This window comes from Pogona vitticeps, chromosome 13, assembly GCF_051106095.1.
Source record: "Pogona vitticeps strain Pit_001003342236 chromosome 13, PviZW2.1, whole genome shotgun sequence".
NCBI classification, from domain to species: domain Eukaryota; kingdom Metazoa; phylum Chordata; class Lepidosauria; order Squamata; family Agamidae; genus Pogona; species Pogona vitticeps.
Window position 1 is genome coordinate 7334188 of NC_135795.1, and position 26004 is coordinate 7360191.

The 26004-nt window shown below is 40.7% G+C and overlaps 1 protein-coding gene across 3 annotated transcripts; it reads right to left on the minus strand.

Moving 5' to 3' along the window:
* Positions 1 to 169: 169 nt before the first annotated feature.
* On the minus strand, positions 170 to 25546 carry LOC110089815 (lysosomal dipeptide transporter MFSD1). 3 transcript variants are annotated; one of them, XM_072982939.2, is made up of 13 exons: positions 25369 to 25546; positions 23858 to 23958; positions 21583 to 21707; positions 21390 to 21445; positions 20008 to 20151; positions 17053 to 17211; positions 15643 to 15758; positions 14470 to 14570; positions 12192 to 12303; positions 10220 to 10357; positions 7785 to 7924; positions 7212 to 7323; positions 170 to 3535 (listed from the first exon to the last, which is right to left on the minus strand). In XM_072982939.2, exons 1-13 carry the CDS (start codon positions 25391 to 25393, stop codon positions 3422 to 3424), a joined length of 1443 nt encoding a protein of 480 aa, XP_072839040.2. In that variant the 5' UTR covers positions 25394 to 25546; the 3' UTR covers positions 170 to 3421. The 3 variants fall into 3 exon arrangements, with proteins under 3 accessions (XP_072839040.2, XP_072839043.2, XP_072839041.2); XM_072982942.2 differs by lacking the exon at positions 25369 to 25546 and adding an exon at positions 25314 to 25340; XM_072982940.2 differs by lacking the exon at positions 25369 to 25546 and adding an exon at positions 25076 to 25330.
* Between the last annotated feature and the right edge of the window lie 458 nt (positions 25547 to 26004).

Consider the following 26004-nt stretch of genomic DNA (forward strand, 5'->3'; position numbering starts at 1 on the left):
CTGCAGTATTAGGCTTCCAGTTGCGCTGGGCTACCACTGTGATCATCTCCAAACAGCACTGCCAATTAACAGCAGTTGTCCAACACATGTTATGAAAGTTTGCTCTGAAGTACTACATAAATTCTAATTCACAGTAGTTATTAATGGGACAAAGAAAAAACACGCAGGGTCCACAAAACCATTAAATTTATTTGTGCCATCAGACATGGTGGAGAGGTAATATTATCTCAAACTTTTACTGACCTTTCAGTCTGCAGAAAGCTTATTCCAACAGTTTTGAAAAGATTACAGTACAAGTTGTCCCTTAAGATTTACAAATCCTCATAAGAAAGTAAAGCTGCTCCATTCTCCCTCCTCTGATTCTTATACCCTGCTCTCCGGTACTGGGTATTTCTGTTCCAATAACTTTGTATCGGTTTTAGAACGGAAGAGTCAATTTTATTTTATTCATTTTGATATCATATATTCAATTCTCATACTAGGTGAAGATATTAGCTGCCCTTCAAAATAAGTTTTTTGTTGTGTGCACTATTTCTTGGCCCTGAAGTAAGCAATACCTTTTTTCCCCTACCCTTTATGGTATGTGGTTTCTGTTAGTTTAAGATTGAAATGCTGGTCAGTTGATAATTTGATGAATGCTGATTTATAGAAAATTTGGGAAGATTACAACCAATCTTAAGTTTTTGCTTTTTTGTACAAGGTAGTACCAAATTGAGTTCAGTGGCCTGTCACAGCATGGAACAGAAGTGCTTGTACATCTGAAACATTTGTAAATGCACATGTCGTGTAGATGAGAAATTATTGAAAATAGCTCTCAGTGTACATTTTAAAAAACAGGTAGATAGCTCTTCATTCCATGCTCAAATTCCTGTTGCTCAGCATGGTAAATCACATTCAGTTAGGCCAATGGAATCAATGGGGATTTAGTAAGTCAACTCTGTTCCACTGATGCAAAAGGTTATACTCTAATTGAATCAGTGGGACTTACATTGATTAAATGAGCCTAGTGTGATTTACTAAGCTAAGCAACAGGATTTTGGCCATTAATACATAACTTTGAAGTAATTATTTTTCAGGCTTGCAGTTTAAGTCTCATTCACATGCTTTCTGACTTTCAAAGATTTCCAAATGTTACCCTTTCTTCATCTGTTATCTTCCTGCAGTCTTCATACAAGCATAGCCCTACCGTTATCCTATCAAGTGGTAATTACAAAAGACCACCACCACATAGCTGCTACATTACATGCTGGTAATAGCTACCGCGTTTCCCCGAAAATAAGACAGGGTCTTACATTAATTTTTGCTCCAAAAAATGCTGTCCTCTGAAGATGCTGGCCACAGAGACTGGCAAAATGTTAGAAAGAACAACCTTCAGAACACGACCAAAGAGCCCGAAAAACCCACAACAACCATTAGATCCCGGCCGTGAAAGCCTTCGCGAATTAAATGCATTAGGACTTATTTTCAGGGGATGCTTTATTTTACAGTCATGTCATCTTCTGGTTGTTACACAATGCGGAACAATGGTGGAGAGCGGGGTTTCACTTAACTGGGGCTCATTTTTGGGGTAGGGCTTATATTACGAGCATCCTAAAAATCATACTAGGGCTTATTTTCAGGGAAACAGGGTACCACTTCAGAAACAGCTAAAAGGGAACTGCTGTTTTTTAAAATACCAGGGCAGTGTCTTGGTTTTGAAGAGGATCCACCTGAGGTAAGGCACTGGTAACAAGAGGTGGCTGTTGCTCTGTAGTAAAAGCTTTCCTAAACGGCTTCAGAACTGTTCTCAACGTTGGTCTGTGACTAAGAATAAATTCATTATGGGTAAGGGTGTGAGGCTGGGAGTACCCCAAGAGGCACTCCTCAGAGTGTACCTTCCGCCTCCTCAATTGAAGACACTGAGAGACAAATCTCTGCCCTGGGAGAAGACCTAAAGGGACTACATGTTTGGAGGGGCAGGGGCAGGAGGAGGAGGAGCCACTAGAGGGTGTTATTTTGGCGGGAAAGGGTACAGAGATAAAAGGAGAGGTGAAAGGGCAAAAAGGCCAGTTGGAAATTGAAGACGGGGAAGCTTGTTGGGTGCAGGAGGAAGAGGATGAAAAAAAGGAGGACTGGGTGGAAATAGTACAAGATGACCCCTGGACAGGGGAGTGGACTGAGTTTGAAGGTCCCTAGGGAATATGCTGGAAAGGAATGGAATAGAAAGACCTACAGAAAGCCACCTTATTTTTTGGGGGGGGGGGAGATGGAAGAGAAAGAAGAAAAAGGTTTCAAGAGGGGCAGCCGTGGGAGGCCCAGAGGTGAGACAACAGACCATGCACAGACCATCCTGGGAAACCCCGTGGAGCAAATCCATTCCAACCGAAACAGCGACAAAATCCATGCAAGGAAGTGTGGGAACCACAAGTGGGCCAGAAGCAACAAGGCTAATAGGAAAAAAGGTAAATGACACCTAACAGTGGCATCCTCTCACTGCACCGGAACACTTAAAAAGTACTTGCAGGGAAGAAGTCTAAAAAAGTGGCATTGGTTTCCTTTTAAAAAACAGTATATATATACATAAAACAATAAATGTATTATGCCAGTGAACTGCTGGATAGTTCAGTGGTTTAGGCATCTGGCTGCAGAGCAAGAGGTTGGGTGTTCAGTCCCCCACTGTGCCTCCTTGATAAGGCCTGGACTCAATGATCCATAGTGTTCCTTCCAGCTCTGCAGTTCTAAGATTAATATATTGCAGAAATATTTTTCAAATATAGTAGGAACCCACCCACCCCCAATATCTGCAGGATGAGTATCTGTGATTTCACTTATCCGTGGTCTATTGCACAGGGCTCCAAACTACGGCCTGTGGGCCACATCCGACCTGCCTTGCCATTTTGTTTGGCCTGTATCCTTCAGCTCGTGTGGGCAGGTGTCCATGTGTGCGGCCACGCATATGCAGGTGTGTATTTATTCAGCCCTCAAAAACGTTGAAAATATATGATGTGGCTCTCATGCTCAAAAGTTTGGAGACCCCTAGTCTATTAGAAGCAACAAAAGACAGCAAAGAGATGTGGGAGATTTTCTATGTATGTATGAATGCTAAAAACCAATAAGTGAAATAATTCTACACTAAGTACAAGACCTCTTGTTAAGGCATTCTGTTATGACTGTCAAGCCTAAAAACAGTTTAAATGTAGCAGCTTTAATTCTCAAACATATTAAAGGATTTGTTTAAATCCTTGGCAGATTTTGTAGTGTGAGAAACTACCATAAACTCAGTTTATGTCTATTGAAATGCCCAGAAAAAGGACACACAAGCAGTATGGGTTTATGTTCTTTAAACTCCCTTTTAAAATACTGGAAGGAGTGAAAGAAAGATTATTTTATAAAAAGATATTTGGATACTTTGTGCTGCCCCAGTAGCTGCTGGAGGACTTTCCTAGTTGATGGATCCTTCGTCTTCCACATCATTGAGTAGAGAGGCTGTGTCCACAGGCTGGCCGGCCACCTGCTCTGTTGATGAACGTTTTGTTGAGCGATTCATTGTTCCACCCTGAACATTCACAGATGTGGAAAATAAGACAAATCAGAATTATCTGAGGACTGTTCTTGCACAAAAGCACAAAATGCCCATTGACATTTTTACTATCAGGCAACCCAAAAATCACAATTCTGTGTGATAATAAGAAGCCACAGCTCCTAATAACAACTACATTCTATGGCTTAAGTCCAAATGCTAGTCCTAAACAGAGCATATTAGCATCAGAGCAGATGTACTGAATGGTAATTTAGCACTTCTGTGTATCCCACTGATTCAGTGTGTCTATTGTAAAGCAAGCATCTAAAGACATGAGTGGCAACAAGACATCAAGATCACATCACAGAACCATTCTTGGCCACACCACTAGCATCAGCTACTTGCTTCAGAACTATTTACATAAATCACATGGCGAATCTTCTGATTAAAACTTAGTATATGAATATTAAATATTCTTATACAGTACTCACTAAGAAGCTCTAACTAAAGGGAGACTGAACCTGCCAGGCATCAAATAATTATGGGATTTTGGGAATTTGAGGACTTCCAGGAAAAGATGGAGGCTGCCTCTATACAGCCAGATGAGTGCCAGGATTCACCCATCCATGGACTGTTGCAACTCGGAGGTATACCTAGGATTCCTGCAGTAGAGCAGGGCACTTTTATTTATTTATTTGGCTGCTTTCATTATAATTCTGCTGAATGTGTGTTCTGGATGAATTATGGAGCTGGAAATCCTCAAATTCTGAACGTCCCATCCCTATTGAGTCAAGAAGTGAGTAAGTAAAAGGTAGAACAGAAGAAGCTGGAACAGGCACTTGATAATAAAAACCAATGCCAGATGGGCACACATTACAACTACTCTAGAAATCAAACCCATGAGATATCACACTTTTATTAACAATTTAATGCCCCATATCTAGCCAGAACAGAATGGCCAGGAATGGCAACTTCTAAGTAGGCCAAACTAACCACATTCACCAGCCACACATGGCCTGATGGAAGAGATATAGTAAGCCAGAAGCTCCAAAAGAAGCATGTACCATTCTAGACAAAATGTTAATATTTCAGAAAACAGCCTGGAACAGCAACTTCTGAACAGGACAAACTGACCTTGTTCATCAGTTACATTTGATATGAAACACACAACAGGCTACAAAATAACCAGAGGCTACACATTTCAGCTTATGTTTCAGGCTGTAAATCAATATTCTAGAAATTGCTTCATTGTTTTTGCCTCCAAAGATAGTTCAAGTTTGATTTGCTCTAGGACCCATTTATTCTTCTTTCTGGCAGTCCAGGTATCTCCAAGGCTCTTCTCCAGCACCACATTTCAAACATTTTTTTTCCTTTCAGCTTCCACACCTGGGAATACAATATTGTGACTGGGAATACAATAGTGTGGATATGTTGGTCTTTGTCTCTAGTGACACATCCCTTCACTTGAGGACCGTCTTTAGTTTCTTCATTGCTGTTCTTCAAAGTCTCAGTCTTCTGATTTCTTGACTGCAGTCTCCATTTGGACTGATGACTGAACCAAGGTATACAAAATCTTTAACCACTTCAATTTCTTAACTGCCAACATTAAAGTTGCTTAGTTCTTCTGTAGTCATGAATTCTGTCTTTTGTCTGACACTGTCTATAGGAAAACATTCTGTCTCTCCATATTCTGTCCTAACAGTAGCTTCTTGTTCACAATGCTAGTCATTTCAAATCATTGCTGCTTTCTGCCAGTAAAATAGTGTCATCTGCATATGTTGAATTATTGATGTTCCTTTCTCCAATTCTCACTCTCCATCTGAATCTTCTCTTTCTGTATGATATGTTCTGCATACAGATTGGACAAGTAAGGGGATAAAGCACACACTGTCTGACATCTTTACCTATAAGAAACCAGTCTGTGTCTCTATATTGTTGTATTGGTAACTTCAATAAAGGTTACACATCAGGACAATCCACTGTTTCTCATGATTCATGCAGACAAAGCTTTGCTGCAGTCTACAGCATAGACCGATCTTCTGAAATTCAGTTTACTACATAACTATGCAGACAGCATTTTGCCTCCCAGCAAGCTGGGTACTCATTTTACATACTCTGGAAGGATGGAAGTCTCAGTCAGCTTTGAGCCAGCTACCTGAATCTTGAAACCAAATGCAGATCATGAGCAGAGGCTTACTACAGTTTAACCACTGCTCCACAGAGCTCAGTATCAGAGCCTGAACATCAATTTGTTTGCATGGGAAATTAGAGTCTTATAGTTACAACACTCCTTGACAGTAACCAAGGACCTTGGAATGTATATTGAATGTTGCTTTGATTTCTTTATTTTTTGGTACAGTCTGCTTAGAATTTTAACAGATGCAGTCTCTGTGGCTTGAAATAGTTATATCCCATCTACCCTGATGATTTATTCCCTTTCAGTGCTTTCAGAGCAGCTTTCACTTCACTTTCTAGAATTACAAGTTCTTCTCCATCAGGACATTCCTCTTCAAATTAATTTGTTGTCTTTTTATCACTTCTATATAGGTCTTCAGTATACTCTTTCTATCTTCTCTGTATTTTCACTGTCAAATAGTGTGCTTCCCTGTTCATCTTTCAGCATTCCTATTCTAGGCTTAAATTTCTCTTGGACTTCTTGGATCTTCCGGAAGAGTTATCTTGTTTTTCTTGGGGTTTTTTTTTGTTCTGTTCTTTCATTATAGCCGTTCTCTACATATTGTAGTCTAGCCTCCCGAGGGCACTGCTCTTGGCTTCTCTGACACGGTCAAACTCCCTCACCACAATGTGTGCATCCAAGAAAGAATCTAAGTAGGATATGCCAGCCAAATTTACCAGTCACACATGAATAAAGGGGATTGATGTGTGTCTATCACATCCTGAAAACTTTGGCATCAATTTTTATTACCAAGTGTTGTTCTGGCCCATTCCATCCTGGCATTTTACTAGTGCCAATGAGGAAGCCTCTTCTTCACAACTTCAATAATATTGATTTGTCCTAGGTCTCTCTCGCGGAGAAGCACTTAGAAAATGAGAGACACTAATGTAATGCATGTTTTCCTGATTTGAAAAAATACAAAATGTTCATTTTGTATTTGGCAGACAGAAGAACTCATCCCCCAGAGTCTGCACTAATATAAAATTATTATTAGTTCCATACATTTAATCAGCACTGCTGTATTAACCAGAATCCTATTGTTCCTGTAAGGATTGTGTAACTCACTGTGGCTAACTAATGCAGTGTCTAACCATGTGCCCAACTAATTATGTGCCCAACTATGCAACTGAGATATCCCCATAGTACCTCATCAGTTAGCTACAGTAAGTTACCAATAGGATTTTCACCAAAGAGCATCTTGTTTTGATCTGAGCTATTGGCATAATGGCAACTAAAACTGTAACTCATCTCAGTACTGGTCAGGCGGTCAAAATAGGCTGATGTACTGATAATCAATTTTATCAAGTACTCAAGTCCAAGTCACAAGAGATCAAAGTGATAAACAAAACTCCTCTGCCATCATCATCACCAGTCTCTTGGCGGAACCGGGCAGGGTCTGAAGCTTTAGCCAAGCCTAACTGCATGTTCTCTTCTTCTATCTGCATAGCTTAACTATAGAAACATGTAACAAATAAAAAAAATTCCAGACTGAAATATGGTCCCACATTTGGAGGCACCCCAAAAACTAATTCTTACCTTCTTCTTATCTATTATGTTGAGACCGATAGCAACAATAATGCAAGCAATGGTATTTGCCAGCATGAAGATCATCATGTGCTGCCAGCGCCATAAAGGGATCTTTAATTCACTGTAGGGGAGGGAAAGTATATACTGTAAAAAGAGAAGCAATCAGGATAGAATTTATCTCTCCACATATATAAAGACACACAGCATGTTCCATATAAGCCTGGGCTAAACAGTGTAGGCATAGGACTTCTGTATTTCTTTAAACAAGCGATCAAAGTCAAAGTCCTCATAGGAGTTTTCAACATCTCGCAGGCAGGATAATAAAGGCTCCATCAGCCATTTTGCTCCTGTGAAGAAGACAGATGAAATGGGTGGGGGTACCTAAACTCCATGGGAACTGCAATCGCTAGGGGGCTGGCAGTCTTTCTGCCAATTAGATTTTTTACAGGGTGCCTCTCAAAGCAAAACAAAACAAACCAACAGCAAGATTATCAGGGTTCTGGAATTCAGTCTGATGCATTTTCAGTGTAGTGCACAAATGTTTGCCTCAGCTTGCGGGGGAAGAAAGCGATTTGCTCTTACCTGGATTTTGTTCCCAGAATCTTTCCCACAATCACATTAGAGAGACCAATTCCTATCATCTGTACAGATGTCGCAAGCCCCATGGCTGTTCCCAGAGTTGCCTGGGGAACCACAAGGGGTATGGAGGGCCACATGCTAGCCTGTTAACAAGGGGTTGGAAAGAGAGAAAACAAAAACAAGTGAGAAAGCAAGCCATTGGAGAAGTGAAGATTCCAAGAGGATTTAACCCAAACGGTTCAATAATTAACAGAATGACAATAGTCGACACAAAGTTCACTTTTGGTGAGCAAGCCTCAAGCAAACTAATTTTAATTAGACATAGATGCTGCAAATAGCCAACACTGGAGCAACACATGGCCAGATTTTTTTTTACAGATTGCTAAATCATACATCTGGGGCATGGTCTGGCTTATCCATAGTTCCAGTACCCGTTCAACATGTGAGTATAATCAGATATTCAACCTTTTAAAGTAAGTGTTAACATCCAAGAGCCAAAAGAACACACAATGCCACTCTTACAGAAGCCACAACAGTTTCTTTGCAGTCTCCTATAATGAACCATCGTAATTCAGATGTAAGTGACCTCAGGAGGGCAAGGGCTAGCTACATTTCCTAAAGGGGTCAAGGATGGAAATGTGCACAAAATAAAATATAATATAGACAAAATTGCCCATTCATTATTCATTTTAAACATATTTTCTATTTCTCTCATAATTAAAATACTTTCCCTCAATAATGTCACTGAAATATATAACTAAATACCATCCCAGCCTTAAACAGAAAACTAATAAAGGATGTAACTTATTAAAACCAGTTTTTATTTTACTGCATTTCGAACCATCATCAGACAGTTTGACCTACGAATGGGAATGAGGACTCCTTTCCAACTGAAAACTCTTGATTCATGGATTACCATCGTGCAGTGGTTTCCAGCCTTGAGCGCCCAGATGTTCTTGGACTAAAACACCCCAAAACTTTCACCACTACCTGTGCTGACAGGATTTCTGGAAGTTGTGATCTAGGAACATCTGGGAACACAAGGTTGTGGACTGCCATAGTGCATATCTGTAGGTTGACGAAGCCCTTTTGCAGATGTACAGATATATTTATAAACTATAGATACTTTATTGGATGTTCTTTTTGGCTGGAATTAATGAAGATTATTTGGAGATGACACCTGCATGAAATGGCTCTAGGAAGGCCCAATTAAAAATATTAAAATGAGAGCCGACTTTTAAATTGCCTGGATACAAAGTATCAAAAACACTGGTAATAAATTATTTTAAAATGTTCTACATTAATACATACATAATATTAATATTTCCTCTGTTCTCACATAATACAATAATCCAATAGTTTGCAATATAAATCAACAGACATCCAAGGAAAGCCTTTCATTTCCGATGATATAGGCCTGACTAATAATTTGGTATTTTTCTGGTGCAAAGCCTTATATCTTCACATGATCTTTGTGCCAGTTAAAAGTGAGATTTGTAGTAGCTGAGTTCATCTGAGCTTTGTGGGTATCGAAAAGATAGGCCCCTATTTAAAGAAGAAAAACAAAGCTTTTGATCCAACAATTAAACAATATAGAACCAGACTTTAAATGAGATTAATTCCTTAAAAGAACAGTAAGGATGGACCAGGGAGACTGCAGAGAAAGTTCAAATGTAGAAACTGAACAGATGGAAAAGACTGGGAAAAATAATACTTTTTCTTTCTTTGGATGGATGCCAAGAGCTACTTACTCAGCATGCAACACTTTCCTGGGACTTACTCATCCTAATGGTCAAATTAAGCATACCAGCTTTTAGCACACTTGGTACATTTCTCACTGTCATATGATCAGCCTCAATGGGTGGCCTTGACAAGTTTGAGACCCTTTTCAAGGTCAGAGGATAAGCCTTGGTGTTCAAGCAGCTAATCAAGGTGTGTCACCATCCCAGACACCCACAAGCCAAGTGGCCAGTCTGGGAACCCTGCACAGAACTATCTGAAGAATTCCAGAGTCTCACCACCTTCAACAAGGGCTAATGTCAACAAAAACATTTAAGTGCCTGCCTAAAGAATCCAGGCCCCCAAAAGAGATTTAGATATTAAAAGGGTGGCTGTTGCATACCATAGAAGCTTCTCAGTAATAATTATCTTCTGCATTTTCTTTCAAGATGCTGAATCCAGCAGCTGAACATGACCTGGCATATATGGTAGTGTAGTGGAGAGGACAAATCCCAGTTATGTTTAGGGGAGGTTTTCCCAGTGGATGGGGAAAAGCTTATCTTTTCCCCATCCACTGTTTTCAAGAGGTAAAAAGAAAAGGAAATGATCTGGCTATATCCTTTGATAAAGCAAGGCTAGATAAATGAGGCAGATGTTCTATTCAGTTTAATATAAATTAGAAAACAGTGGATGAACACATGACATTTCCATTGACTTACTGCTGCAAAGGAGTAGGTAATGCCCAGCCAGATGGTCGAGACAAGCGGAGGAACAAATGTAAAGGCCAGCAGAGCAAAGACAGGCAAAGTCAGCACTGCACAGCCAAGGGCAAACAAACCTCTCAGTCCTACGTAGTCCTGAAAAAAAGAGACAAGGCGAAGTCTTATTAGAAGGAGATTTCATCACAAGCCAGAGGATCACCAGCATGCAAAGGCATTTGACAAAGTACAAGAGAACAACTTCTAGCCCTGAAGAACTTACAGCCTGTGAGTTGACACAGGAGAAGAAAGGTTAACACAGACGTTATTGTTTCCCTTACTCTTTGTTAAGGACCAAGCGGGGAAGGAGAACCATAACTACAACCACCACCTTCCAATATGCAACCTACTGAATGTAGAAATCAGAATAGCAAAGGGCACTTTAAAAAACATCAGAACTGAAAGAAGCCAAGAAGGTAGCTTGCAAAGAAGTGCTACACAATTTATACCCTTCTTTTAGCTCTTAGTTCAAGAACGGGTTCATTCCTCCACAGCACAACACATATTTTGCACGGACAAAGTTCGCCCTGTTCAAATATCCTAGATTGCAACATGGGGAGAAATCTCTGCTGAGAAGCTGGAGAGTTGTTGGTGCTTCAGCTCCTTGTATACACAAAAGGATGCGTCTACCACAGCCTTCTGTCCTGACAGGAAGGACTGCATCTTCATGGAAGAAATTACTATTAATTCATTTAATTTATATCCTGAATAGGATTCAAGGCAAGTTATACTGAAATAGTACAGATATGTAAAATAACAGAATCACAAAAACATAGAAGAACAGAGATGGAAGAGGCTTATGAAATGAATAAAAACAATGATAAATCACAACTCAAAGGCACACTAATAAAGGAAAAAGTACCCTCCAAGCTAAAAAACCCTAGTTTAGGTCACCTGCCAAAGGCCTGCCTGAGTAGTCTTTGTGTGCCAGTAGAAGAAACAAAAGGGAGGAAGCTTCTCTAGGTAAGGAGAAAAAGCTTTTCTTTTTCCTGAACCCAAGCTAGAAAATATCTCTCCAACTCTTTCTGAAGAGATCAGGTTTGAAACTAATATTTCAGAAGAAACAGAACTAAATAATTATGTAGAATAAACAGCAAGGCAAAGACCAGATTCAATTTATCTAGGTATTTTGGTAACATTCACATTGTTGTGTCTTCATGGTTTGGGAGAAATAGAAGTTATAACCTAATATCAACTTTATATAGTAGCTGGATATTACTTTTTTAGATATAACTCCCACTGGACACACAGACTGGGAGATTTTAGGAGTGGAAGCCCAAAAAAGTAACTCGTAATATTTCACTTTATTACACCCTATAGAGATTCCTGAGAGAGAGAGATCTGACTGCATCTCAGTGCAAGTGGTTGGTTGGTCTGAAAAAAATAAATGGCCTTTAGACTATACAGTATAACCTATGTGGTGGATGCAGCCAAGATACTTTTTTTTTTCTTGAACACTGAACTACAATCTTGGGAAGGGAGGAACACAAGGAGAAACAACATGGGACAAGTCTCCCACGATGTAGTTACAGAACTGAATGCTAGCTGAAGAAATAGACCATGCTATAGTATGTATTAGGTTTGCTGCAGAAATACATCATTTCACAATGTCATTACCAGAACTGGCAACTAGAGGGAGACAGAGAATATGTTATGTATAGTGTTGCTATTACAATAGTGTTCACAATTATTGAGTTTTCAGCATCCATGGGGGCGACTTGGAACCGATCCTACTGTACAACAACAAAATCATTGGCCACAGAGCAATTTGATTTGGCTTCAAAGTAATATTTCCTTCCTTCTGTTTGCAAAGTTTTCCCAGTTCACTGCAGTAGTCAAATCAAGGCTCACATCCTGCATGCCCAAAGCACACAAACACCACAGGGTGAAACTTGCCCCAAACATTACACTTGCGATGACATCAAGTACTTACAATCAATATCCCAATTGCTGCAGAGAGAATAAGGGAACTGTCATAGACTGCTCCAGCAATATAAGCAGCTTCCCGCTGGCTATACCCAGGATATTTATCTTGGATAAATTTGCTGGAAGGAAGATACAGAATATAGAAATAATTAGAATTCTAGATGATATGATTTTGGCTCGAAAATTAATCATACCAAATCCTTACTTACTCCTAGTAAAAACTGTGTCTCTCTTGATTCTCTTCCAATTTGCAGTGCATGTTTTCTAGGGCCTTTGCATACTGTGTGTGTTTATGTCTGCCTGTGAAAGTAGAAGGCTGCAGTTGGGCTCCTATCCTGCAAAGTCTTCTCTCACATGTATTCCGCAGTAACCAGTATTGAGAGATATGTTGCCTCTGATACTACAGGCGCTCTATAGCCATTATGACTACCCTGTTTCCCCGAAAATAAGACCTAACCTGAAAATAAGCCCTAGTATGATTTTTCAGGATGCTCGGAATATAAGCCCTACCCCAAAAGGAAACCTTAGTTAAGTGAAACCCCACCCTCCACCCTTGTGCAGCAATCAGAATAAGATGACACAACTGTATTTGAATAAACATAGTTTGTGGTTCATTAAAAAAATAAAATGTCCCCTGAAAATAAGCCCTAATGCAGTTTTTGGAGCAAAAATTAATATAAGATCCTGTCTTATTTTCGGGGAAACAGGGCAGAAGCCTCCAACAACCTTGCCCTCCACGAATGTGCCTTATTTCCCTTTTAAAGCATCCAAATTGGCAACCATCACTATGTTTTCTGGCAGAAAATTACCCAGTTTTGCAATGTGTCGTGTGGGGAATGGGGACCCTTCCTTTTATCTGCCATAAATCTCCTACCTTTCAGATTCATTGGATGATTCTCAAGTTGTGGTGTCTGGTGACTAAAAAAAAATACTCTGTCCACTTTCTTCATTCCATGTTCCCACTTCAGCAAAGTACAGAAAAATGATTTTTTAGAAGTACAGTACAGCTTTCCAAATCTTAGTCCAGCACTCTAACCTCAACACTAAATTTGCTCTCTGGAAAGTTGGACACAGAAGCAACTCACAAACTTATTGGATTTTCCTCCATATATTTTAACTGGCTTGCACAGAACATTATTTAATAAATCCTCTGCGTGTGTCCAAACATTCCAAAAGGCTGAGTAATATATTCTAATTTATTTGATTTACAGTATTAGCAACCTAGAACCTTTTAGAGATGTATTCTATCTTTTCTTAAATCTGCTTTATTAGGCTTTAAGTTTCTGCATTTTCAAATTTAACTTAAAACATTCTTTTCAATATTTTCTTGTACCTTTGCTACTGTATTTTGGATTCACACATGACTGAAGCTCTGTCTACAACTTAAGTTTTGATTAGTTGATTAATCAATTAATTTAAATATTTAAATTAAAATACCTGAATTTTTTATAAGTTGGAAGGAAGGATTTTTAGTACTTCTGCCTACATTTTTTTCATAGTTGATTTATTTTATTTATTTATTTGATTTGTATCCCGCCCATCTGGTCTATGCGACCACTCTGAGCGGCTCAGAGTGTAAGACTTTTGTATTTTACAAAAAAAAATCTGAATTATATTTGTGCATATGGAACAAAGAAGCAATGTAGATAAAGCTTGTAGAATTAGACAAATTGGGCAAAATTGGGGTTGGGCTCAATGGCTTTATAGACCCCTTCCAAATTATTTGTTCTATGATTCTATGAAAATATACCGTGGTGCCTCGCTTAACGACAATAATCCGTTCCAGGAAAATCACCGTTAAGCGAAAACATCGTAATGCGAAAAAAACACCATTGAAACACATTGAAACCCCTTCAATGCATTCCAAAGGGGTCAAAACTCACCGTCCAGCGAAGATCCTCCACAGGGCAGCCATTTTCGCTGCCTGTCCTGCGAGGAATCCATCCCAGAAAACAGCAGGGAGCCATTTTGTTTACCCGGTGGCCATTTTGAAACCACCAATCAGCTTTTTAAAAAACGTCATTTTGCGAAGAATCGTTTCCTGAAGCAGGGAACCGATCATCACAAAGCGAAAAAATCCCATTTAGATCATCGTTTTGTGATCGCATCGTTTTGCGATCCTTTGGATTTTATTCTGTAATGGCCACAATACTTTTTCTTCCATAGTGATGGACCTATGGCCCAATAGAGGGGAGGAGCACCTCCCCTCAAAATGGTGGAGAAAGAGAGATCTCTGACTAGGCTATGAGCGACTGATAGCAACAGCAATACTAGGAATGTTTTACCTGGCATCTGCCACGAAGGGAAAGACCCCGTTGTAGAAGAACATGATGGTGAGAACCAGAAGCCAGTAACGAAGGGGAAGTTGTCGGATATCCTGAACCCGCTGTAAATTGAAGGAGAAAAAGTTTGTCACTTGCCTTTATTGAAAGCTTAGATGTCTGAACGCTCTGGCTGTATGCTCTGTCCCCAGGCTTAATGTCAGAAGAAGGAAACACTGATGGGTTATGCCAGGAAGAGGAATGGGCATGAAAGAGCTGGCCACCAAAGCAAAAGATCAAGTGGCTGTGTGGTGTAGGCTTTAGTTTCGCCTAGACTCAGGGGACTTGGATGCAGAAAAGCATTCTCGGCACTAGACTTCAACAATTTTCATCATCTGCAAGTAAAGCTATCGCTCACAGGTAACGTTGGACTTTGTTTTGGATATTTGCTAAATGAAACACAGTTATAGATTACTTCATAAATGTTGTGGTATCAGTGGGAGCAGTAAGTCCAGGAGTAGCAAAACAATAATGGACTGACCTGATAAGAGTCCTGCCATTCAACACAAAACAGTTTGCCCCATTTTGGGAAGAGGCCATTGTCTCCATTCACCATTTTCAACAAAGGGAAACTAGGGTATAAAACACCCCTAGACTGCCCAGGTCATAGTAGTCTCTCTACTGTGTGTGTGTGCTGGTTATCTCAACAGTTCAATGACATCATACCACCCCACATGAGTGCTTCTGGAGTTGAAGGATCAGCCAGCTGGTGCTGTTGCTGCCAAGGAAACACTTAAATGTGATCGCATTCTTCAAGGAGAGTCTTTCCTGTCTATCCAAGCAGTGGCAGGCCTAAACAGGGGCCCAGAAGCTCCCCAACAAACAGGGGCCCAGAAGCTCCTCTTTTGCACAGACCATGCATCCACATCAACCATCTATACAATAATCTTTCTGAAGCATTAGTGGCTTTCTATCCTGGCTTAAAGAACAAGGAACTTATTATGGTTCTGGATGGCCCCAAACTACCGGCTACCACTGATTTTATTAGCTCCCCCTCTGGGCTGCCATTAATAAATAATCTTCTCAAAACCCAGCAAGCAAAGTCAACCAAAAACAAACAAACAAACAACATCAATCAATCAATCAATCAATCAATCAATCGAAAAAGACTAGGCAAATGTTTTCTGCCCCATGTACCACTTTCTTGGACTCCTGCTGGATAACTCCATCCAAGCCAAGCTGCTTCATGCCAACTTTGTCCAGCATGCTGACCATAATTGCCGAAACGAATCCCAGCAAGCATAGCAAAGTTCCTAGAGAGAAAGAAGAAACCTTTAGTAGAATCTCAGTTTCTGGAAGACTTTAAGAGTGTTAGACTTGAATGTGTTGGGAACCCAGCTAAGCTCTGGGAGCAAGATTATATAGACTTTGTTGCCGAGATGAAGCTAGTAAGGAACACACACCTACCCCACCCCCCACATGCACACACTTAAACTCATCAGTGTAATCAGTGCCTACACTGCAGCCAAAACTATATGAGAAAACCGTTTGACTTCTCACCAGTGATATCAAAGGCACTGTCATTACAAGCAGACTTAGGAAAAAAAGTTGTTCCCACAGCTATAAATACTCAACTATCCAACAAACAGCAACAGAGCATGGACTGAGTTCCTACTCCAGTCCTCTGAAGATGCCGGCCACAGAGACTGGTGAAACATCAGGAAGAACAACCTTCAGAACACGGCCAAAGAGCCCGAAAGACCCACAACCCCATCAGATCCCGGCCGTGAAAGCCTTCGAGAATATACAGACTTAGGAAAGTTACTATTAGGATCTACAACTCCCAGCATGCACCAACCAGCAGGGCGGCTGGTATTGAAACTGAAAGCCCAGAAAGTAAGTTTTCCAGTCTCTGGTCACAAGTATCAGTAACATTACAGCAACTGCATTCTAGAAGGCAGATTAAAATCATCATGCTTTTAGCAACTAGGAGAAACATTCTCATCAACGATATGTTGAATTTGAGGAAAATGTGTTCCTTTTGACAAACTAAGTACTTTAGAGGAACAAAGAAGTCTGCCTTGTAATCCATCTGTCAGATCTGCTTTGATTCGGATTCCTGTACTGAGCAGGTGGCTGGACTCGATGGCCCTTTCCAACTCTACTGTTGTAGGATTCTAATCTATGAACCAGTGCCACTGGTCTGAACAGGGACAGCACCTACACCAGCCTTGACCACAACCCCTTAGTTAGCTGGGAATTATGGAAGATGGATGAAGGCTGGTCTGTCCTGATGGGCTCCAGTTATATGTCGTTCTTTCTCCCCCTACTGGGTATGATAGTGATCATGCCTGGGACACGCTGCATGCAAAGTGTGTGTTTTACTACTGAGCTATAATCCTGCCCTCAATTAACAGAAGAGTATCTCTGTTTCAAGACATACCGATCCTTCTAAATCTTTCTGAATTTACATGGGTCGTTCTAGAAATAGAACAAACCAAACATTAGAGCTTGAAAAGTTTCCATGTTTCCAACGGCCAAAATTCCATGACCACCACAGTAATATTTTCAACGTCTATCCAATATAATATTCAAAGGGAAACTCACCCCCCCAGAGGGTCCACTGGATACCAAAGTGGCTTTCAAACTGCTGAGTGAAGAAAAAATTGAGGACACTTCCAAGTCGGGAGAAGGACAGTGTGAGCCCAAATGCCAAAGCCAGCTCCTTCCCCTTGAACCAAATGGCAGTGATGCGATTCTGCACAACTCAAAAAGTAAAAGAGAAATGTGTGTTAATGAGTGAAACACTCTCCCCCAGCCGGACTCACTTGACAGCGTGGCTGGATAAAAGGGTAGGATAAAAAGGGTAGGCAACTGTGAACCTTATCAGCTGACAGGAGGAAAAAGAGGCTAAAATCTAAGCAATAACTGGAAAATATAATTTACATCCAGTCTTCCCATAAAATGCCCAAGAAGGACACTTACAAGAAACACAGTACTGAAAAAAAAGAGTGGGGGTTAAAGCAGCAGATAGCACATCACAAGAGTACGTAACTCAATCAGTGGTGTAATCTTTCATGATTCAATTAAGACCCAAAGCAAAGTCTACCAAAGTTAAGGGTCTTCAGCCCTCAGCTGTGTCTTCTTCCAAGGAACAGGGAGGGGGTTGATACCGGGTCATGCAGAAGGTATTGCAACAGGGACGTCTAGATCTTTCTCATCTTCCCTTATCATCCTGGCTCTCTGGGTGTTGATAAGTTGTTCTAGCTATTCCTGCTCAGGGAACTCTATTCCATTCCCTGTTGCTTATCCAGATCCACTGCCGCTCTTTTTTGCTCCTGACAATGATACTCCCTCCTCTTTCTTTCTTCCCAAAAAAGACAGCTTCTGAGGGAGCTGGTGCTGTCTCTGGCATTCAGCTTCCTCTATAGGTACTGAAACTGAACTAGTTTCCCTGTCCAAGGTTCCTCCTTAGTAATCCATTCCCACCCTCCGGTCTTTTCCTCCTCTCCTAAACAAATCTCTTCTTCCTTCTCTCCTCCACTCTGTCCCCTTTTTCTCTCTCTGCCTGGCCTCCTCTGCCTTCCCTTCTTTTATCCCCTCTTTTCCCTCTGATGCCTCCTCTTCCAACTGGGTTTCTCTTTCTGGTCGCTCACCCATGTCCAGGGTGGAGACAGAAGTCCTGAACTCAACTGTCTCAGTGGAACAGCACACCCAACAAGGGGAGTTTTCTCCCTGTCCCCTTTCTCGCACAAATATATAATCTCTTGTAGAAGGACTCATATCTCCATCTCCTGTCATCATTTCTTAAAATCCATTTTCTTAATTATTTTATATCATTATCATTTTCTTCTGTTTTGGTAGGGGTTTGATTTATCTTCCTCTTTATCCATAACCATGTCAAACTTCACAGCCATTATTACAAACTCTTTGCTTATCTCTTCTACCACTTTAAATAATTCTTTTAAAAAAGTAATTTGGTTTCAATTCAGAGAATAACCATTAATCAAATTATGGTCCTCTTTTTTAATGTTCCTTGTAACATTATATATTATACTTTACTATCTTTCTTCACTTTATTTATTTTGAAATCATTTTTAGAAATAATAATTGCAACCCCTCTTGATTTCGAACTTCAGTACTCTTTTTCATAAATAACAGACCAATTTATTTTAATTTCATTAGCACCCTCTTTTGTTTGATGTGTGTACACCATTTATTAGTTTCCAAAAAAAAATTCAATCCCAGATTGGTTCTATACCAACTTCTATGATCATTACATCTGATCATGCCATTTAATAATTACCCTCCCTACCAAGGACACTGTATAAGAAACCCAGAGACTTGAAACAACGCTATCCTCCAAACAACAACCGAAGAAAAAATTAAGAATGCAGCCTACTATTCTGACAACGAAAGTTCCACCCTAACATCTCAACAGCAATACTACGAAGTAATGAGCAATACTACGAAGTAATGAAGAAAGAATTTGCATTGAAATACTCAAGCTCAGTGGCTTAGGTCTCTGGCTGTGGAGCCAGAGGTTGGGAGTTCCCCACTGTGCCTCCTTGAGAGGGGCTGGACCCGATCCATAAGGTCCCTTCCAGCTCTGCAGTTCAAAGATTGTTATCATCATCATGAATTCACCACAAGCTTTAACATCACATGGCTAAACTTTAACAACACTGTCAAGCAAGCACAGAGTTCAAAATTAACCATGATAAATCAAAACTCAGTTCTACTTACATGGTCTTCCCAAAACAAACCTATAAGGCCAAGATTTGACTACTTTAAACACTAGGAGTGTAGATCAGAAAACAGCCTGTACAATTGACTGCAGGAATTACAAAACTACCACACAAAACAGAAAAATTACAATGTTAGAAATAATAGCTACAATAAAGGTACAGCATTATCAGAATTAAGCTGAGGTTTAGGTATCTGGCAGCAAAACCAGAAGTTGGGGGTTTGATTCCCCACTGTGCCTCCTGGGGGAAGAGCCAGCCTGGGTAGCCTTCACAGTCCCAAAATGCTCCCGGAAGAAGGGAATGATAAACCACTTCTGATTATTCTCTACCTGGAAAACCCTGGAAAGGGTCACCATAAGTTGAAATCAACTTGATGGCATGTTGTTGTTATATTATCATACCGTTTCCCCGAAAATAAGCCCTAGTATGATTTTTCAGGATGCTCATAATATAAGCCCTACCCCAAAAATAAGCCCTAGTTAAGTGGAACCCTGCCCTCCACCCTTGTGCAGCAACCAGAAGATGATGACATGACTGTATTTGAATAAATATAGACTGTTGTACCTGAAAAAAATAAAACATCCTCTGAAAATAAGTTCTAATGTGTGTTTTTTTTTTTAGCAAAAATTAATATAAGACCCTGACTTATTTTGGGGGAAACACAGTAACTATTAAGCCCACTACTTCATCAAGTCAGACTTTTGACAGTCTCACCGAGCCTCATCTGGATAGCACTCAACCATGGGTTAGCATAAAATGCAGGCATGGCCACAGCCTAACAAAGGAAAGGATGCTTGTTGTGGTTGGTTCTTACTTGTGAGTGATCCATTTCCAGAGCCAAAAAGCAACCTGCCCGTCAGCATGAGTGGCAAAAGGTATGGTGTTCCTTTGAAGTGAGAGCCCAGGGCAAAAATGGACGAGCCCAGGACCGTAAGGAAAGAGAAGACGAAAACTCCAACTGAGGAGAGAAAGAGAAAAACACATGGGAGAACATGGTGAGGACTAGAGGTCTGGGTGTAAAGCAGGAATCCAAACCGGAGGCTAAAAGGAACTACCAAATTTAGGTTTATGACACCCTGCAATAATTCTTGAGTACATAAATGCCACCTATAAAGTGGAATGGCGTGCAACAGGGCAGCATTGCTAAGGTTTGTTTTTTTCTGTTTGCCACAAATATAGGCATCTCTTCAAAGATACCAAACACTCTTCTCAGAAGAATCCATTTTGATGAAATTCTTCAAAACTTATTAAACAGAAAAGTAGCAATAACATAATAGGCCACAAAAGCAGCACAGGGTGTGTGGATGGAGCAACAATGGTAAACTATGGGAAAGCCTCTTTAGTCTCCTCAACAGAAACTCACCCGCCTTTCAAATTGCATTATAACAAAATGAATAAAAATCTGATTTGGAGTAAAAGACAAGAACAAAACAAAGGTGTGGGTTTGTTTGCTTCCTGCTTTGCTTTTTTTGCTTTTCTGAGGGGTCTTGCATGGTTTGTTTGCTTTTCTCCCCCCCCCCCTTCCGGCCAGAATGGATTAATCGCATTTCCAATGGGTCTTGCAGTGATTTGTGGGGGGGGGTTGGAGATTTTTTCTTCAGCCAGAATAGATTCATTGCATTTCAATGCATTCCTATGGGAAATGGTGCCTGTTTAACAATTAAAATTGCTGGTAGCATTAGTTTTTAGACATTATTTTTGCAATACATTATTTTGGCAAATTTGGCTGAAAAAAATATTGCAACATCAATTAAACTCACTATATAATGGGTTTTATGCACCACAAGTGACCGGGTTGAATACATTTATAACCAATTATACTTGAATATTTATTTGTAAGAGGATTTATACTTTTCACCATTCCATGTTGGAGATGCCAAAAGTAAAACCAAAATATGTCCATAAACATCAAAACAATAATCATAAATATGAGACATCAGGATAAATACTACACACACACATGCATACACACTCAGAGTTCCAAAGCTTGCTGGGAAATAAAATGTCCATGTACTAATGGGACACTTCCCAAGGTTAGACGCACAAGAGCAGAACAGATCGTCTTGTTCTTCCGAACTACCCTAGCTCTCAAAAAAAAAAAAAACAAAGAAGAGCCTTTCCAACTATCACAAGAGTTTGGACAGACAAGCGCCAAAGAAAAACAACCGGCCATACTTAAAGCTCCTTCCAACTTACAGCGGTTTCCAAGTTTATCAATCAAGAAGCCAGCCACTATCACCACCAGTGCGTTACTATGGGAGAAACAAAAGAAAATGCAAGAGCATTTATAGGTAGGCTTCTGCCACTTATTCCCCTTTCCCGTAAACATATGCATTTACATACATATATATCTTTCTCTATGAAAAAATGACAGGCGAGGGAAACTCACGTCCAGGCATAGATGGCGTATAAAAGATTGTATTCTTCAGGTGTCATTCCCAGGCCCTCCACACATTCTGCTGTCCTGTTATGTCCGGTACCATTGTAGTGTGTTCCATTGGGACAGGTTAAATTCTATATTAAAAGTTGGGCATTAAAAAAGGGATCATGAATTCAAGCAATAACCAAGGGTCAAGGTAATTGACATCCTGATTCTGCCAAGATGTAGAGCTGCCTTTTTGCCTCATTTTACTCCACTGATAATGGGAATCTTCAGTCATCCAGATGTTTTACATTTCAGCTTCCATAACCCCTTTTTATTTGTTCGTTTAGTCATCTCCGACTCTTCGTGACCCCATGGACCAGAGCACGCCAGGCCCTCCTTTCTTCCACTGCCTCCCGGAGTTGTGTCAAATTACCACTGGCCATACAAGACAAGGCTTCTTGGGGATACAGCCTATGACATCTAGAGGACCAAAAGTTCCAGATCCACAGATTAAAGTATTCCGTGAAACTCTGAGAAATCACAGGCAAAGGTGAGGTAGCATGAAAAAATCATGTACAGTAGGACTCCCCTATCCGCAGTACCAGTACCTGCTGATTTGCTTATTCACTGCCTGGAAATAATAAATAAAAAAACCCTGAAATACATACAGTATTTACGGTATATGTATTGCCATTGTGAATTTACCATAACTGACCACTAGAGGGAGCCAAAAACCATGCAATTAATAGTATAGGCTACTTCTACATTTTCCAGCATCCATAGGGAAGGGGAGCTTGGAACGGATCCCCTACAGATACTGCAGTCCTACTGTACTATCACTCTGTGAGAGATCACTTGTTTCTAAGCAGAAAATTCTAGAGTCCACCTCTACAGAAGAACAATTAGCATCTTGAGCAATATTTTATTACAAGAAATTATATCCCACCTTCCAATTACAACTAAGATCATCATGTGGCATTTAGATTTGATTTAGTAGATATACACATGCATGTTGCTGAGTCCTTTATTCCTAATTCCTGTCAATATACTTGCAAAAAGTGGCAAAATGCACAACCAAATACACTTCAAAGCTACAATCCTATGTATGTATGGAAGTTACTTCCAATGAACTCAATGGGACATACTGCTCAGCAGAGATGTCAAATTTCCAAACATTTCCATTTTTTTACAGAAAAAAAACTTTTTCCCAATTTTTTCAAGAAAAAATGGAAATGTTTGGAAATTTTACACCTCCAGAGAGAACTTAAATATATAAAGTCTCAGAAGTCTATCATGAAGATCTTCATGTTATATAGTTTGAATGCCATGTCATAGACATATTATTTATGACTGTAAAAGAACATATTCCATGCTTGGCCCCCCCCCCCAGTTTTTCTAGAAAAAAAAACAAAAACAGTTTTGGGTGAAAATGGAAAAATCTGTTTTTTTTTTCACGGACTTCCCATCTCTACTGCAGAGCAGAAGAGATCAAGACTGCATGAAACAAAGGGCAAGATGTTTTTGCACATGATGCCTCAATGCAAACGAAGCATCCAGCCAGACTGGCAGTCGAATTTGATTTCAGTACTGGCAGTGGGACAGTACCCTTCAGTGCAACTACTAATGGCAGCCTAGCACCAATCAATCCATCTCTCTTGCAGCCCTGCACAGGCGGGGGGAGGGGGCTTCCTTCTCTGAAAAGCCATATTTCTTTGGGGGCTAATCTATCAGAGAGGAACAAGGCAGAAGTAAATGAGGTCACAAATTTCCTTTCTTTCTTTCTCCTCCTGCTCAATAGGCTGCCAGAAGACAGAGAGACAACTGTTACTGAGGAGTCCTTTTTGGGGGGGATCTGGAAATTCAGCCAAGGTCTGGATGTGATTTTGGGGTGGGAAGACATCCACCCCAACAGAAAGCAGACTTCTTGAGCTTAAGATTCACCAGACATTTTGGACAAAAACTCCCATCAGCCTGAGCTTACTCAGCCATTAATCAAACATGTCAGTCATAATGTAAAATACATGGGAGAGAATACCAGGATGTGAAAAGATTTTCAGCTTGTGATGGACTCCATTGCTCTAAACAAGGTGTAGAAATCTAGTCCACAGGAATTGGTGACATTTTTAACTTTTATTTGTTCTGGAGAGAGCAAAAATCATTCCAACAAACACCTAAGATAGAAAGAGTTATCTTGCAACACAAAAATCCTTGCATTCAGATTTAATCTATATGCCTCAAGACTGCAGCCCAGACAACCTTGCATAAAGTGATCATTACCTCTTTCCACCCAAACACTTACCCCTTGGAATTGCTCTTGCAAAACACTGGGGATATCAAAGCAGAAGTAAGAGCCAAAGGTCAAGAGACAATTGAAGAAAAGTACAAGGAATCTGTAGTAAGCTGAGGACAAAATAAACAAAGGGACAAATTAGGTATGAAATCTCCAGTATCAATTCTGAAGAGGACTGTGTCCCACAACTATATTCTGCACCTGAGATAGTTCAGGCACAATGATTTTCCTTTTAACTTACAGCAATCCTAATACAATTTTCAAGGCATGATTAATACTCAAAGGGTGGTACGCCATTGGCACCTCTTAGGAGTTCCTATGGCCAAGTAGGGATTTGAACCCTGTGTCTGAATCTGACATTCTACTACACCGCATTGGCTCTCACACTATTATATGCCCACAACCAGGTTGTACACATTAAAACTACTGATTCAGTTGTTATCGTTCCTTTCCAAAAATATCCGTTTTTATCCACTGACAGTATGTATTACAGCAAAATCCTGTTTTCATGTGGTTCACTCTTAAGAGACATGAGCAAAGAATACAAGACAACATTTACACAAAACATGGCTATCTATCATTATGCATTCTGAGAGTCATCTACTGCATGTTCTCCCCTTGGCCATTTTAAAGGTAAAGGTAGGGAAAATGTCACTCTACAGATACTGTTGGCTCCCAAGTTGCACCAGCCCTACCCAACACAGCCAGTGGCACAATGAAGTAACAGTACATTGAAATCCACTCCTCCTCCAAATCTCCATAGATTTCTGGATTTTAATTTTATTCTTCACTTGCTGACAATTCACTGAGCAGAGAATCCAACTCTGTAAATTTTAGGGTGATATTTTTAATTTTAAAAGGGCACAAAATTTATGTGCTAGTTTCCAAGGTCTCAAGACCCCCTCCATCAGGCCCGACGAGCCTTGCGACTGTGAAAATTAGCATTTTGGGGACTTTTTCCCCCTAATTTTCTTGTCAGCCTGAAAAAGGGGGATCTAATTGAAATTTATTGACATTTAAAGCTGGAAAGCAAATCACACATCTCAAGGAAGGTAAAAGATTAAGACGCTAACGGGGACTACAAAACAAGATCTAGTAGTACTCCAATTCAATAACATGTGACACGTGAGGACTCCTCAACACGCAAAGACAAAGGGACTGCAATCTCCTCCCTCTCGAGTAGCCAGGCGGTGTCCAAAAGAGTTGGGAAATGCGTGCCATAATCACCATCATCTTAGAACTGCAGACCTGGAAGGGACCCTATGGATTTAAAAACACACATTGGGGGAATGGTCTCTGAACGTATGTGAACAGGGCGCTTCCATGGAGAGGAAAGAGCTTCCTCACTTCCTTTTCCACGTTTCTGGAAATAAAAAGAAGAAATGCGATTCCCAAAGATGCCTTAATCCGGACCTTGTAAAAATTGACAATTAAATAAGGGAGGCGAACGAGACCAAATACCCACGAGAACACTACACTGCCACGTGACTGAAAGACGGTCACATGACAGGTGAGCTCACCTCTCTCCGCAGGTCGCTCCGCCATGGCTCTACTTCCGGCTGCCTGGTGTTTTTTCCCCCCTACTTCCGGTACGAGGTCCCCCGGGCTTTCCCTCACCGCTCTGCCTCCACCGCGGAGACACTAAACGCTCCGCCCTGCCGCACTTCTCCCTTTGTCCCCTTGGCGCGCTGCAAGCCCCGCCCACGACCCCGTCATTGACGCCCAGCTCCGCCTCCTGCGTGAGAAGCCTCGCCAAGCCCCGCCCCTCCCGACACGCCCTCTCTTGCAGCCCCTGGCGGGGAAGGAGCGCCCCCTAGAGAGCGAGGTGGAAAACAAGGCTCCGCCACCGCTTCCCTGCCAGTGCCTCGGCCACGTCGACCAATATATTTCAAGGTCCGTATTAGATCCTTTTTTTTTCAGGCCAACGAAAGAAAGAAAACAAAAAGACCCAAAGATGCAAACCTTCAGAGTCACAAGACTGCTTTGTTGCATTTCTCCGTTCTGCCTCTTCTTAGGATCAGAGCAGTGGTTTCCCCACCTTGGATAAATAACCCAGGTGTTCTCGGACAACAACTCCCAGAAGCCTTCACCATTATTAGCTCCACTGGCAGGGATTTCTGGGGTTTGCTGTCCAAGAACCAGTTATACCAACAGCG

Bases quoted from the DNA above. Each gene is read 5' to 3' on its own strand.
- LOC110089815 (XM_072982939.2), bottom strand. From the start codon at position 25,393: ATGGCGGAGCGACCTGCGGAGAGAG. The intron at 17,212-20,007 runs GTAAGAACCAAC...TTACTTTTTGAG, and splicing joins TGGAAATGGATCACTCACAA to TTGTGCAGAATCGCATCACT. The intron at 7,925-10,219 runs GTAAGTCAATGG...CCTTGTTAACAG, and splicing joins TTACCTACTCCTTTGCAGCA to GCTAGCATGTGGCCCTCCAT.